A 14423-nucleotide genomic window follows, 5' to 3' on the forward strand; every position below is an offset into this window, starting at 1 on the left:
CTGCTCGATCGATCCGGGAGGGACCCCTGGCCGGTCTTTTGGATGCTAGCGTCATAACTGCCTCGCCTAACGGCCCTTCACGTCTACTCGTTGTGCAAACGACGTGCGTACATTACATTGCATGGCCACGTACGTACCGCTGGAGTACTTACATTGCGATGACCAGTTATTTATGCGTTAAGTGGGGATCGATTGCTGATGATTTTATGAATCGAAGATATATGCATGCATGGATGCAGGAATCAAGGAGATGAAGTTGTTGGGGAGGGCCGGTGATGTCCATATGGAGGAAGGCTGGCAGGAGGAGCACTATGCCGACCGAGGACACGGCCGGTCAGCCCCGGTACGGCGCATCCATCAATCGGTCCGTGGCAACGACGTACAGATGCAGTGCTGTGCTGAATCGCGAGCTACAGGAGCAGCAATTAAACCCGCCATTGTTTCGCTATAAGACAATGCCACCACGACAAAGGACTGGCCGGGCTCGCCCCAGTACGTACTAGTTCGAGCTTGCCACTCGCAACAAGGCTAGCTCTAGCTTAGCTAGCCAGGTCCCAGGTCCCGACCGATCATGCATGAGAAAAAGCTAGGTCCCGAACCTAGCTAGCTACTCCTATCGTGCTAGCATAGTGTAGAGTGGCAGAGGATAATTGATGTGCGCCACTGCGACCGATGTCCAGCGGTGCACGGTATGCAGAACAGCAAGAGACGGAGCAAGCAGCAGTGGGATATTCTTGTAGCCCAAATGAACCTCTCTCCGGCCGGGAACTAATTAGCAGAGTTTGCTTGTTTCCTGATAACCAAACAGAGAAGAGACGACGAAGAAGGCCGGAATTATTGGTGCGGGCCGGGGTGGGGTCACGAGTACAGTACTCCAGAACAGCGCCCCTCGTACGTACATGGCCCACGCCACCAGCCTCCGTGAATTTAGCCCGGCTTGGAGCAGCAGTAATTAACTCAATTCTGTCCCGTGTTAGTGCATGGTGGTTCATGCCTGGTTGGCGAGACTGGGTTGAATAATCGATGCTTTGCGTTTCAGCGTTTTGCGAGACTGGGCTGCGATGTTCCATCGTTTGATCTACTAGTCTCTAGAGCACCGTGCCGCCTGTACTATAGCCAGAGTCGACCCAGCTACCAGCAGCAGCCCAACCTTTGCCTGCTCTGCCGCTCCTCCGCTTACCTTCTTTTGGCACCTTCTTTCCAGCTCTCTCGAGTAGTCGAGTCTCGACCCCTCACGCCCAAATTTATTGCATGGCAAAATATGCCCACGTAAGACAAAGCCAAGAGCCATGCATACATATCCCGTGCACTCGGTTCACAAATCAGCTGCATATAATAATGAAAATTTTCTAATAGTAAGACACAACTTAGTCGATCGTTCTATTGCCGCATGCAGGCTTCCATACAAGAGTATCTTGAACAAGATCTGGGGAAGCACCAGTAGGACGCCCAGCAAAAAAATTAAACCGGGCCACAAGCACCACGTTCTCCGCAGTATTTTTTTTTATTCTGGTCGGGAAGTAATGAACAGTGTGGGCGACCTTGGTGCATCGATCCACCAGGCACGTAAAAGTCAACTTTTATTAATCCGTCCTCCCCGTTTTTTTTCTGTGCGCGTTCATGATTGGCGGTCGATTCGCCAGCCATTGCATGCAATTGGGTGCATGTGGGCGAAGGAATTTTTTTTTTCTTACTTTCTTGAACGGCTGCCGGGGAATGAACTGGCTCAGACTTGGGAGCAAGAAGATGCTGCCCCAGTGTCGTCGCTCAACGGCTGCCAGGAAAATGAAGCTGTTCGAGATGGGTGCAACTTCTGGGCGTCTCAATTAAGGAGTCACGTACTACGCTTTCGTGCATGCACGTGACGTGAGTGTGCGTCACACACAGGCCGGCCAGTGCAAGATTCTCCACATTTTAGTAGTAGCAGCATCATTCTGATACTGTAGCATAAACCCTACTGGTGCTACTACTAATCATGTTGTCTTAGTTAATAAAAATGTAATTTTCTTTGGTGGTGGTACGTTCTTTCGAGCATGCAGCCATGTCGACCGTAAAGCGTTTTCCCAAGTGGTGTGAAGTGAAATGACAAGACAAAAGGGAAGTCTGGGGTAAGTGGGGTTGGGGGGAGCCTTTTTCCATATCAGCTGCAAGGATTTGGCCCTTTTTTCCATCAGCTGCAAGGATTTCGCTATCACCGCCGCACCACGTACGGGAATCACTCAAAACCAAAGGGCATGCACCGGCCGGCCGGAAGCACAGCAGTGTGCGTAGGGCACACTCACACAATGGTGAGAAAGCAATTATTGGGTGCAGGATCCTCCACTGAACCTTCCATGCCATGGCATCGGATCCGTTGCTTCCTTTGCACTGGATCGAGCGGGAAGCAAGCACTGACGGCTATTTGCACATGCATGGGTATATACCCGGGAAGGATCAGTGCGGCGGATCGACAATCTTAAAAAAAAATTTGAGCCAATCCACAATCGTAATTTGGGGCGCAAAGTCACGATGATTTCCGTTGTACGAACTTAAAACATGTAAACACATTAATATACTGCACGATAGAATTACATGTATAGTAAAACTAGTAACGTTGACATACGACACGCGGTACGGACATACGATACATATGGACTCACAATGCATTTCTAATACTCCTTCCGTCTCATATTAAATGACTTAAATTTGTCTAAATATTGATTCATCTATACCTATAAAGCGTCTAAATACGTGTAAGAAAGTCACTTGATATGTGACGGAGTGAGTAAATGTCAAGATAAAATTTGTAAACACGAGTATCTTTTCATCAACAAAGGAACAATCCCAAAACTAGTAGTAGCTCCATTCAATAAAAGTGTCTCAACTTTAATTAAATCTGAACGCATCTGTACGCTAAATCACGCGTAGATCCGTTAAAATTTTAAAATTTCGATAAATTTGAGATATGTTTTTTTTACTGGACGGAGACACGGTTGCGCAGGCCAAACTTTCGGCGCAGCAGGAAGCGACCCGATCGAGGGCCAGGGCGGGGCTGTGCAGGTGTCGTGCCGCACCGGTTTTGGTTTGTGTTTCCCGAGGGAACAAGGAGGCGCGTGGGCTGGGTTGGCGTGGCATTTTTTGCCTCGAGCCCCGCGTTAGCAGGCCGCAGAGGGGACCAAAGCCAGAGAGACCCGGCCGCTTCCCTTGTCGACCCCCGCCCCTTTTCTTTCCTTGTTTGTTTTCTTCGGCCCAGCGTCCGCGTCCTGACAACGACCGCAATAACTAAACCCTGCAGCCGCTGTGCTGGTGCCCTGCTACTGCTGCTACTGGAGTTGTACGGTGAAACAACCCGGTGGACACAGTAGGCATCTTTGGCCGTGACGAAATTACTGCTGCTGCGGCTCACCGTTAAACACCCGTCGTCAATTAAAAAGTCTGAGCTAGGAGCCCTGCGTCAAGCCGTCCAGAAATCAGAGAAGAGTCCCAGGCCCGGCTCCGATCGATACCAGCCGCAGCCTTTGTCTCCGTCTCCCTCAACGCCGACACGTCCCCGGCCCACTCGCACGCGCTCCTCACGTGACTCGCTCTAACACAAACGCCGAAAGAGCAAAGAAAAGAAGAAGAAGAAGATCGAGCCACGTTGGTTCATATTTTAAAAAACAAGGCGCCGAAAGAGAAAAAGAGCCACGTTTAACGTGCTGCGTTAATTTGGACCTTCAACAAACAACAAAGGGGGGTCCAGGCCGGAGAGAGAGACCTACTACGTGGCGGACTGCCCGTTGGCCGAGGCTCGGTCCAGCTGGGCCGCCCCGGATCCCACGCCGCGGCCGGCATGCCAATGCCTGGCGTCTCTATCTCGGGCACGCGCGGGCGAGAAGCTGCTGCAGAGGGCAGAAAAAAGAAAAGAGAAAGGCTGTGTGTGGGGATGATGTTCAGGCCGTGTCAGTGGCCCAGCCAGCGCTGGTGGTTGGATAGCACAGGCCTGGTTGACACCTGTGTCTGGGACGAAGGGCGAAACGAGGAATGGGCCTGAATCTACCACAGGCCAGGCCAGGCAAGGCCACCGCTGCTCCGGACCCCTGGCTAGCTTAGCTAGATGCCTAGATTCCTATGCCAGCCCACGCCTGTTTGTTGCTAGGAGGACTCTTCTCGCCTTGCCTGCATCGGCGAGCCGTACGGTACGGGTGAGGCTGGCACGTCCGCTATCTTTGCTCCGGCCATGATAGCGCCTGCCTCAGTCGCCTGTCTCCGTCCCCTGCTGCTAAATTTGGCTGCCAATGTGCGCTGAGTCATCATGCCATCATGGAGACGGTCTGCGGCAGGAGTCAGTAGAGACGGCATCACGGACATGTGCAGTTTCGGTTTAGACGTGCTTGGATTTTCTTTCTGCCCAAATAATAAAGAGAGGAACTTCTTTCGTCGTCGTCCGTCCGTGAACTTTGCAATTTGTCTCCTCAAGTTTTGATAATTCAACCCGCGGTCCAAATTATATGGGCTATTCTGCATATATGCGTCTCCTTCCTTAGATTTCTCCCTGACCCCAATACCGATATGCCTCTACTCCTCTTCCTCCAGACCTCTTGTGACCGCCATCCCCCTCCATCTCCTCCCACCTTCCCTCCGCCCGCCATCGGCACTTATCCCCCTACTTCGGCGCGGCTCTGCTCTGTCGCGCATGCGACGCTACGTCCCGCCACCAACGTGTCTCACGTCTGCTCTGCTGGCGCCGCTCCCTCTTGCCGTCGACGTTGCTCTTGTCTACCGCGCGGGCGCCGCTCTCTCCTGCCATCAGCGCTCCTCCCTTCCGCACAAGGCGACCAACAGAGGAGCTGGGTGAGGGAGCGGTGGCGGTAGACCCGCGAGAGGCGTTTCTTTGGTGCACCCCATTATCGAGCAGCTGGTCCTGCACCGACCCCACGTGCCTCCTCCACTTCCTTTCTCTGTCGTTGTCCTTTCTCTGTTAGACAACCAAACACAGAATAGAAATATCTTTATACACGTCGTCGATGGATATCTCACAAACCAAGCGCACTCTAAGTGACCGTGGCAACGCACGGGCATTGTACTATCTAATAATGAAGGGATAGTGTTTCCTTCCGCGGTCTTCGTCCGTCGCGTGATTTGGGCTTCGGCCTGTGCCCAGCCCAATTGGGGGGATCGGTCTGTCCAGCCCACCGAACCACGCGTCCGAAAGAAAAAATTGCTTCGTCCGCCCCTGACACGTGCGAGATGCTGGGCCTGATCTCAAATCCGCACTCGCGCCGCCAAATCCACCGCTGCACTGTCGCCCCGCACCTCCGGTGCCCCCCACGAGCTTCCGGATCAGTATTGTTTCTCTTCTCTGCTAATTAGCTGGAGTAGCAAGAAGTTTTCATGATTTCTTTGTTGTGTAGGACGTTTATGTTTAAGAGTCCGTGGAAATGCACGGGTACTGTACTGGTACCAAGTTTAACGGGTGCAACGAACTGACTGGCAATGTGCTCCGCAAACAAAATGGGCTCTTATTGGACATTTTCTGTTTGTTTATTTTCGGTCCATCTAACTCCGCCGACACATTTTTGACGAGAGGGCTTGTACGGCCCGGTCCATCAAGCTGGAACACGATGCGTGGGCTCTGGGCTGTTAGCCTGTGGCCTCCTCGATGTTTCTCCTCAATAGCACCATTGCAGCTCCGTCTTCATTCGTTTGGGCCATCAAACTTTATCATTTGTTCGGCTAACCTTTCCCCTAAACATTTTTTTTGGCTAAAAAGTGACTACCGACAATTGTCTGGATGCAATTACAGGGGAGACAACTTTTTTTGTTTGGAAAACATACACACTGTCTGTATTAAATGAGTAAATTCTAATTTTAACCTTATTAATGTAGAGGTCGATCATATCAAATATATACTCAAAATCGTTGAAGCTGGCACCGTGTACTCACTAATCCCGGTGGATAAAACAAGGGTTTGCTAACCGGAATTCCTCATGTGGTACGGAGTGCTCCCAGTGACATGTGGGACCCACACGATTGTGGCACAGACATCTTCTTCCTTCCTCTTTCTCTTCTTTCCCAAATCCTCACCGCCTGACGCCATTCCCGCCGGACGAGATGTGGGATGCAAATTCCTAATGACTCTTGAAGTTGATGACGCTTGGAGCCCATATATTTGAATGGGGGGATCAATAATTAAGGCACCGAATAGTATTATGATCCATGCTATATTCCTCTGCTTAATCAATTCCACGGCAAAGCGAGAAACATACACAGCACCAGTGGCATAAAACACACGCAAGTTCGAAAGCCCTATCAATCGAAGTCCGATGAAGTAGTAGAAGCTAGTACAGTTGCACGCAGAAGATCAGACGGCCGTACAGAGCTCGCGAGAGAACCCGACGCGGCCATTGCCAACGTCGAACACAACCCGGTGGTTCTGCTGCTGCATGCTGGCCAACACGTTAAGCCCAGCGTTCACGCCGTCAGACGGCCCCGCCGCCATCGCCAGGCAAGCCACGCCGCCCGAAGTGCTGCTGATCACCACGTTCTCCTCCGGCAGCGTCACCCGTGCCCCTCCGGCGAACACAAACGCCACGGCCGGCACCGACTTCGTCCCGTTAACGTAGTAACACGTGTCGAATCCGCCGAGCGCCGGCGCCGCGGGCGCGCTTACTCCGCGCCGGAACGCGTTGCGCAACGCGGCGTAGGCCGGCGGCGAGAGGCGCGTGAACATGGTGCCCGCGTCCACGATGGTGCCGCCGCGCCCCGTGGCCGCGTCCAGAGCGAGCGCCGATGCCGGGATCGGCACGGCCTTGCCGTTCACGCGGACGCCGACCATGGCCACGTAGTAGAGCGACGGGCGGTGCGGGTTGGAGAGCAGCGGCGTCGTCTTGATCCTCCTGGGCTGACCGGCGGGACCCAGCCGCAGCGTGCCAGAGAAGTTGGAGGATTTGTAGCTGGGGAGGCAGTAGGAGAAGATGGACCCGTAGGTGGCTTTCGTCTGCGAGAGGAACGACAGCGGTCCGCGGCCAAAGCCCACGAGCCCCTGCGGCGGCACCGAGCCGCCGGAGCCGGTGACCACGCGTAGGCAGCCGAACGTGTAGTGATCATCCGGGACGGCGGCGCCATTGCTGTCTGAGAGGGAGAGCGCGTCCTGGCCGAGGACGGCGTGGAGCGTGGAGGACGCGTAGGAGAGGTTGAAAGCGCAGGACGCGCCGGGGCCGGCGGGGCAGGACGGCGTCGCGGGCGGCACCTGCGCGCACTGCGGCGCGCCACAGCGCACGGGGCGGTACGTGGACGACTGCGTCGGGTCGAAGGAAGGCGACGAAGCGCCGGGCGCGCAGCCGAGGCAGGCGCTGCAGGGCACCCAGGCGGCGTCGTTGCTGGGGTCGATGGCGACCAGGAGCGTCTGCGGCGGCGTGCCGAGCCGCGCGCGGGCCACGTAGCTCGGGGTGCGCAGGATCTGCCGCCCCGCCGCGATCGGCACGAACGTGTGCCTGCTGTGGCCTTTGGGTTTGGGCTTGGGCTTGGCCGCGAGCGTGGCGACACCGGCCGCGTCGGCGGCGGACTGGGCGGCGATGGAGGCCGCCCATGCCGCAAGCGGCGAGCCGGCGTTGGGCGATACCAACTGATCAGAGCGTGCTAGGAGAAGCGTCGAGCTGCGCACTGCGTTTGCGTCCGTCCAGAACGTGGATGGTAATAGGACGATGAGGAGAGAAAATCTGAAGAGCGGGCACATCATGGTTGCTTTTGATCAATCACAAGCCCGGTTCCTTCCTAATTTTAACGTGGAAGGATTGCAAAAGTTAACGGAGACGAAGGTGGCTGGCTAGCTTGGCTAGCTTGGTGTAGGCATGGAGCTGTGAAGGCGTGTATATATATAGAGGAACAAAATTCCTTCTGTTGTTGAAAAATGTGTCGCCGGCCTGATTGTTTTATGTGGCATGCGCTCACTGAATGACTGAAACTGAAAATAGGCAGGTTAAGTGCACACGGATGCATTCAGTTTAGGTGTCCAAGTGCTAATTAACGAGTTCTTTGTACCGTACTTCTACCAAGTACCAAACGAGCTAGTAGCTGCTAGGTTTATAGCCTCCATGACTTGCCAAGGCTATGGAAGAAGGTGTACTAATTAACTTGGATTAACAGTCAGTTTGGTGTGTATCCACAACGGCTGAACTCACCGTGATGTTAAGTTTCAGTTTGGTCAGAGGTCAGCTGCATGCTTCTCATACGTGTGACGACGATCTGAAGACCGCACGATGCGAGTGGCTTGGTGCGAGTGGCTTGGCTGCACATACAGGCTGTGATCCTCCATGGTCTGTTGGTGGTTTTGGATACAGAGTTACAGACAGAGGCACCCAACGTTATGAGGATGGATGCCACCATTGCAGGCTTATCAGCGCTTGGCTGCTAGCACCGACCGTGTACGAGAGACATCTCGACGAGGGAACAGGGGAAAGGGGCGGCAGAGCACCAGGTGATCGGTGCGCCGGCTGGAAGTCAACTTACACCCCCAATATTTTAGCCTGAACATAAGCAATTTTGAATTTTGGACGGGGCAAGCAAATTTTGGGTCGCGGACAGCAAGAGACATTGCTGAGCTGAACATGCTGAGAGACAAAACAGAGTACGTCACAATGCATGCGTTGCCTTGCTTGTATACCAAAGAATGTTTCTTTACACGGCTCATGTATACCCCAATCCATCCATCCTAATAGCAACAGCACTTCCAATCCAATCCAATCTAGCGCGAGCACGCCGTACTGGCTAGCCTATATCTTTCTATATGTAGTAGCAGCAGTAGCAATTTCCAACCATCAATTTCTATAAATATATGCTTCTTTTTCTTCTACGGGTGTTCCTGATCGATGTCGGAGGAGGTCCTGGTGGTGAGCGAGGGCCTCATCTTGACGATCTGCTCGTCGTTGGCAACGCCCATCCTCTTGGCCGACAAGCCGGCCTCGAAGAAGCGCCTCACGGCGCGCCTCATGTAGGCGGTGCCTTCCCTGACGTTCATCCTGTCCCTGATCCTCTCCTGCAGGCTCGTCAGCTGGTGGTCGCCGTTGAGCACCGCCGCCAGCTGCACGATCTCCTGCTGGAACGAGCTCAGCTTCGCCTCCTCGTTCGCGTCCGTCTGCCGTATCCTCGTCGGCATCGGAAGTGTCTCTGCATATATATATAGAGTGCATACGCGTAACACAAAATTAGCCATGGTGCCGCTTGACAGGCTTTAACTAGGATGAGTCGCTTGTCCTCCTACGTACCTGGGCAATCTGTCCTTGGTTCAGTTCTGGTTTTCACGACACTCTCGAAGGTCCCAGCCCATGCATCCCTTCTAGTCAGGAAATCCTGCGGCAGATTGAAAAGTTTCTTCACGGTTGCAGGGATGGACGAGTGCTCGTACTGTGAATTCGGGGTTGGACTTCCATTTGGCCCATGGACAACTGAAACAACGACAAATTTATCGACGATGAACATATATATGAAGTGAACAATTTAAGCATTACTACTGGCTAGCATCTAGTTTGCACAATGAACTAGTATAGGGAGTGCTTACTGACCAGTTCCCTTCTCGATCCACGGGGAGATGAAGATGGTCGGGACGCGCACCCCCAACCTGTTGAACTCGAAGTTATAAGGCGGAGGACCAACAATGCCGTCAGGGCTGGGCACGTTATCGACAGGAGTCGGCACATGGTCGAAGAACCCGCCATGCTCGTCGTAGGTGATGACCATGAGCGTCTCGTTCCACTGGGGGCTGGCACGCAGGGTCTCGTAGATCTCCTTGATGAACATCTGGCCCTGGTAGACGTCGTGGGAAGGGTGGTCGTCGTTGGCCGGGTGGCTCTTGGAGTCCATGTAATGCTGCTCCACGACGGCGTAGTTTGGCAGGTTGCCGCTCTGGGCGTGGTCGCGGAACGTGTTGTGGAACGGGTGGAACTTGAGGAGGTACTTGATCTTGCGGAGGTTGCGGTAGAAGAGCACCGCCGGCACGTCCTGGAAGTAGACGCCGAAGGAGAGGCCAGCGTCGTAGATGTTGTCGAAGATCGTCCTCTGCGGGTAACCCTCGGCAAGCAACCTGCGTCGTGCAAATCCAAAGTAGTCAGTCTCGTTGTTGTCAGGATAGTTTCTGTTCTGATGAGACGTTTATAAAAAGAGAGTGCTCAATTCAAATCAGGATAGCATGAGCGTGAATATGATTGTTCACGAAAACGGCTTCTCTCCTCTCGGAAGAAACCGAAACAGCTGCACTGAATTCTGAATTGTTTCCAGGTTTTGTCCATATGCACTCCAGTGGAACCGACTGGGCTGGGCTGCACTGCTAGGTCCATTTGCCACGCTGCTGGGTTTGAGGCTCGTTTGGTGTTGGGCCGTCCCTTGGCGGGCCCAAATAATCCACTGAAGCAGCACAGCACCATGTGACGCACGGATTTCGACACGACACGACACCACACTGCCGCAGGGGAGCCATTTTTTACTCTTATCCCACTTGACCCCGTGCACCGACACGAGTTAAGGCGGCATGGCTAGAAGTAATGTCACTCGGTCTCATGCCTGTCCTGACAGGAATCTAGACCACCCATTCGAAGCTGCGTACATGCGTGCCGTCGACATACTACCTCCCCTCGCATCACTTCACATGGGTCATGGATGGAGCCTACCCCTTGTATTAGTGCTTAATCTCGATTACAGTATTTTAATCTGGAACGTGAGCAAAAGCAAACAGGCAAAGGGAAAGCATGCATGCATGGCCCATAAAGATTTGCGATAACAAAAGCCATGTACGCGCATACTACCTCCGTTCCATAAAAACGGAAGGAGTATTTGTTTAGTTATTTTTGTGGTGCCGGCTAGTCAAAACCGGCCATGTGTCTATTACAATCAGGATTATGGCACTTCTCGTACTAGTGCCGCCCGCAGTGTCCTGTCACGATGATGCAGCACTATTGACCAAAGTACTTTTGCAAGAAGGATCTAGTGCCCATCCTAAACAAAGCGAAAAGAAGAAAGCAAAGGAGTGTGCGAGGCTCCTGAGCCTCACCGACTACAGGCATGACGCGTGTCATGGCTAATGGTCTGTTGAGTTGACGTATATTTGAGCCATTTTTCTAACCCAAAAGAACAAATTAACCGGAGAGTAAAGGAAAACTATGGCTCTGGGTGTTGGGGCTCTGATGAAGTAGCGTTGGTCATTGGAGTTCCATCGTCTTTGTGCATCCTCTGGTCCAGTCTAGAGGTTCGTTCAACCGCCGTGATACTAATTAATTCAACTGTTCGTTCTAGCTCTCTAGACTTGTTACTAGCAGATGCAGATCAAGCTGTATGCTGTATCTGAAATCGTTCTGCTTTTCAGAGTTTGAGCTGGATAAAAACTGCCCAGAAAAGGGTACTGGTACTGTGCTCTACTACTCTTCGCTGTTTACACGTGCTCTACTCTGTCCCCGCCGAGCAAAAAACCAGACATTCTGCTCGACTTACGTCAGCTTGGTACGTTCAGATATGCTAGCAGACAACCTTCTTGTTTTTTTAAAAAAGATAACCTCCTTGTGATTTTGACAGAAAAGGGCCGGCCATGCTATTTGACCCCTCTGGTTATAGACATAACTCCTCCGATCATAAACCGAACTACTTTCCAAATTAACACTTTCCATCGTACGCACAGAGATGAAGTCTAGAAATTGTCGCGGCAAATTTAGGAATAGTGGTTCACAAATTCGACCGACATCAATTTTGTCAGTAGCTATATTTTGAAGCACACTTACTAAAAAAGATCATAACATAAATCCGGACAGAAATGCATTTTATCTAAAAAAGAAGATCAAAAACAGAAATATCGTCCCCACTCACTGAACACCAAAAAAGAAGAAGCAAAATGCGTCATGTACGTAATCACGAATTTAATTTGCCGATCGACCTATTCTGATACTACTGCAGACTAATTTCTCTAGTTAGGATGATGAGGACATTTTGTGCATATCCGGGCGTGCAATCATCTCCAACAACCTACCACCAATAAATCCCCGCAACCAACCCACGAACAAACAAACCTCACGCACTGCAGGTTCTGGCTGACACGCAAGGAACCAAGGTGCATTCGTATATATCGCCGGAATTGAATGAAATTAAAAGTCGACGGATCGAGTTTGGTTCGAAAAACGCACGTACTCTGGGTTGTTGCTGGTGGCGCCGCCGGAGGTACCGGAGTGGACGAAGAGGCGGTTAGGCTGGGTCGACGAGGGGACGGACGCGAACCATCGGTCGCAGACGGCGAACTGGGACACGAGCTCCTTGTAGACGGCGACGGCGTCGGGCTTGTAGCCGTGCATGACGGCGTCGGTCATGTTGCCGCCACCGATGGAGGTGGCCTGCTGCACGAACCCGTTCATCTTGGCGGGGCCGGAGGCGTCGTCGGAGCCGAACACCTGCTGGCGGATCTCCTGGTACGAGTGGCCCGGGTCCGGGTCCACGTACTGCGCGCCGTCGCGGAAGTAGACCCGCGGGGAGGACGGGTCGGAGGCGTTCGCCGGGTTCCATTCGGCCCCCGTGACGCCGTCGATGGCCGGGTTCAGGGATTTCATCCACCCCAGCATGTGGTCGAAGGAGCGGTTCTCCATTACCACCACCACCACCGTCTTGATCGGGCTCGTCGGCCCCGCCGCCGCCGAGGAGGAGGAGGATGGTGGTGAGAGGAGGAGGAGGCTTAGGACGAGGATGGCGGCGGCGGGGAGGGTATGGGGTCGCGGCCGGCGCCGGGGGCCGCGAGGGGGAGCCGCCATTGGCGATGGATTTGATTTCGCTGGGTTTGAGATTGCTGGGGATTGGGGGGAGGGGAGAGGAGAGGAAGAGGAGAGGAAGAGGAGAGCTCGTGATGGAGGGAGATGGGAATGGGACCCCGTTTGCGTTTTTATTGGGTGCGGTGTGGGTGGATGTTGTCGCTGTTGCCGTGGACGACGGTGGACGGGGTCTACACAGGGCCCGGACAAAGCAAAAGTACTCCTCCGTAGATACTTCCTCTTTTCAAACGACAAGCGGCTTCCTTCCGGGACCGTTGTTCTTCCAAGTTCAAAAATATCATAATATCAAGTGAGTATACGAAGAAATATACTGTATCTGACTGATTTAATAAAACTATTTTAGAGATGTACAGATTGCTAGATTTTCTACAAATTAGTCAAACTTCAAAATTAATAAAAAAAATCTCACTTAGAACAGATAAAATTTAAACATCTTATCGTTTCGATACGATAGAGTTAGATAATGTGAGTACTAGTGCTGTATCATTGTTCCTAAATTTTCTGCCTGTATATGTATCCAAGCAATTAATCCGCCAACTAATGCCCTTTTAGCACTACCAATGTTATGGATATCTTGCTGTTTATCATTTAATTTTGCCACCAGAGAATTCATAGGCATTTTCGTCCGCGGGGGGTAAATTTAGCAACTACTCTTTCCGTACACAAAACAGATGTCCTATTCTTTTTCTCTTTGTTTAGTTTTCGAAAATAATAAATCGTCCGTGAAATTAAGGCATGCTATGTATGTACGTACTCCAAAATAAAACCCATTTGGATATGGATTGCAAAAATAATAATATGGGAAATAAAACGTGAACGCTACCACGGAGAAAACAGTGTAGTCAGAAACTTATCATTTTTACATGTCACAAAAACGTAGGCACGTACACTCACAACTCCACACGTACCGTTGGCGTTTGCTTGCCCCGATGCCCAAAGTTCTAGAGTTGCACCGTCCACCGCTTTACATTCCATCATTCCAACTGCTCCAAGCTACAGACACTGTTTGTGGGACTGATCATCTTCTCTCTGTAGCGGCAGAAATCGTCGTGTTATGCAGTATGCCAGGGGGCGGTGGGAACGTACACCCAGGAAGAACGGCTCATTGATTGCATTGCATGATGTGGTGCATGCATGCACATGCACGGACGTACGACGTTTAGCGGCGGTGGGATATGCTCCTGTCTCGGTGCACCTGTTCCTTGGAGACAAGTACTCGTACGTGAGAACATGTGTGCGCCGCTCTCGTTGTTAATTCACTGCATGATAAAGGAAAAAGGATCAAGCCTAAGAAGGCGAATGCTGGCATCGTGTGGGCAAGTATGGTGGTTTGGCACATTTGGAAGGAGAGGAAACAGAGAATTTTTGAGAACCGCCGATCCTCGCCGGCGAGCGTTTTTTCTTTAATCGTTTCGGAGTGTGACCTCCCGAAGGAGGCTAGTTGGGAGTAATCTTTTTTCTCCTTTTCACCAGCCGGTTGCCTGTAACTGGTCTGCTTCTTTTTGATGGATTGTTGTATTTTCTTTGCCCTCTTTAATGGAAAAGGCAGAGCGCCTGCTAGGTTCTCAAAAATAAAGGAAAAAGGAGTCGTGTGCAAGTGCAAGCCATGCTGTTTTGCTATGCGACCATCCGTCGGGCCGCGGATTCGACGAGATTAATGGTCACGGC

At 52.2% G+C, this 14423-nt stretch overlaps 2 protein-coding genes across 2 annotated transcripts; both read right to left on the bottom strand.

The window, feature by feature from the left end:
* Positions 1-6147: 6147 nt before the first annotated feature.
* On the bottom strand, positions 6148-7820 carry LOC100823675 (aspartyl protease 25). Its single transcript, XM_003567442.4, has one exon. It carries the CDS (start codon positions 7697-7699, stop codon positions 6323-6325), a length of 1377 nt encoding a protein of 458 aa, XP_003567490.1. The 5' UTR covers positions 7700-7820; the 3' UTR covers positions 6148-6322.
* Positions 7821-8588: 768 nt separating this feature from the next.
* Positions 8589-12839, bottom strand: LOC100841924 (non-specific phospholipase C2). Its single transcript, XM_003565052.4, has 4 exons — positions 12127-12839; positions 9522-10039; positions 9225-9404; positions 8589-9126 (listed from the first exon to the last, which is right to left on the bottom strand). Exons 1-4 carry the CDS (start codon positions 12735-12737, stop codon positions 8810-8812), a joined length of 1626 nt encoding a protein of 541 aa, XP_003565100.1. The 5' UTR covers positions 12738-12839; the 3' UTR covers positions 8589-8809.
* Between the last annotated feature and the right edge of the window lie 1584 nt (positions 12840-14423).

This window comes from Brachypodium distachyon, chromosome 2 (genome assembly GCF_000005505.3).
Source record: "Brachypodium distachyon strain Bd21 chromosome 2, Brachypodium_distachyon_v3.0, whole genome shotgun sequence".
Taxonomy (NCBI): domain Eukaryota; kingdom Viridiplantae; phylum Streptophyta; class Magnoliopsida; order Poales; family Poaceae; genus Brachypodium; species Brachypodium distachyon.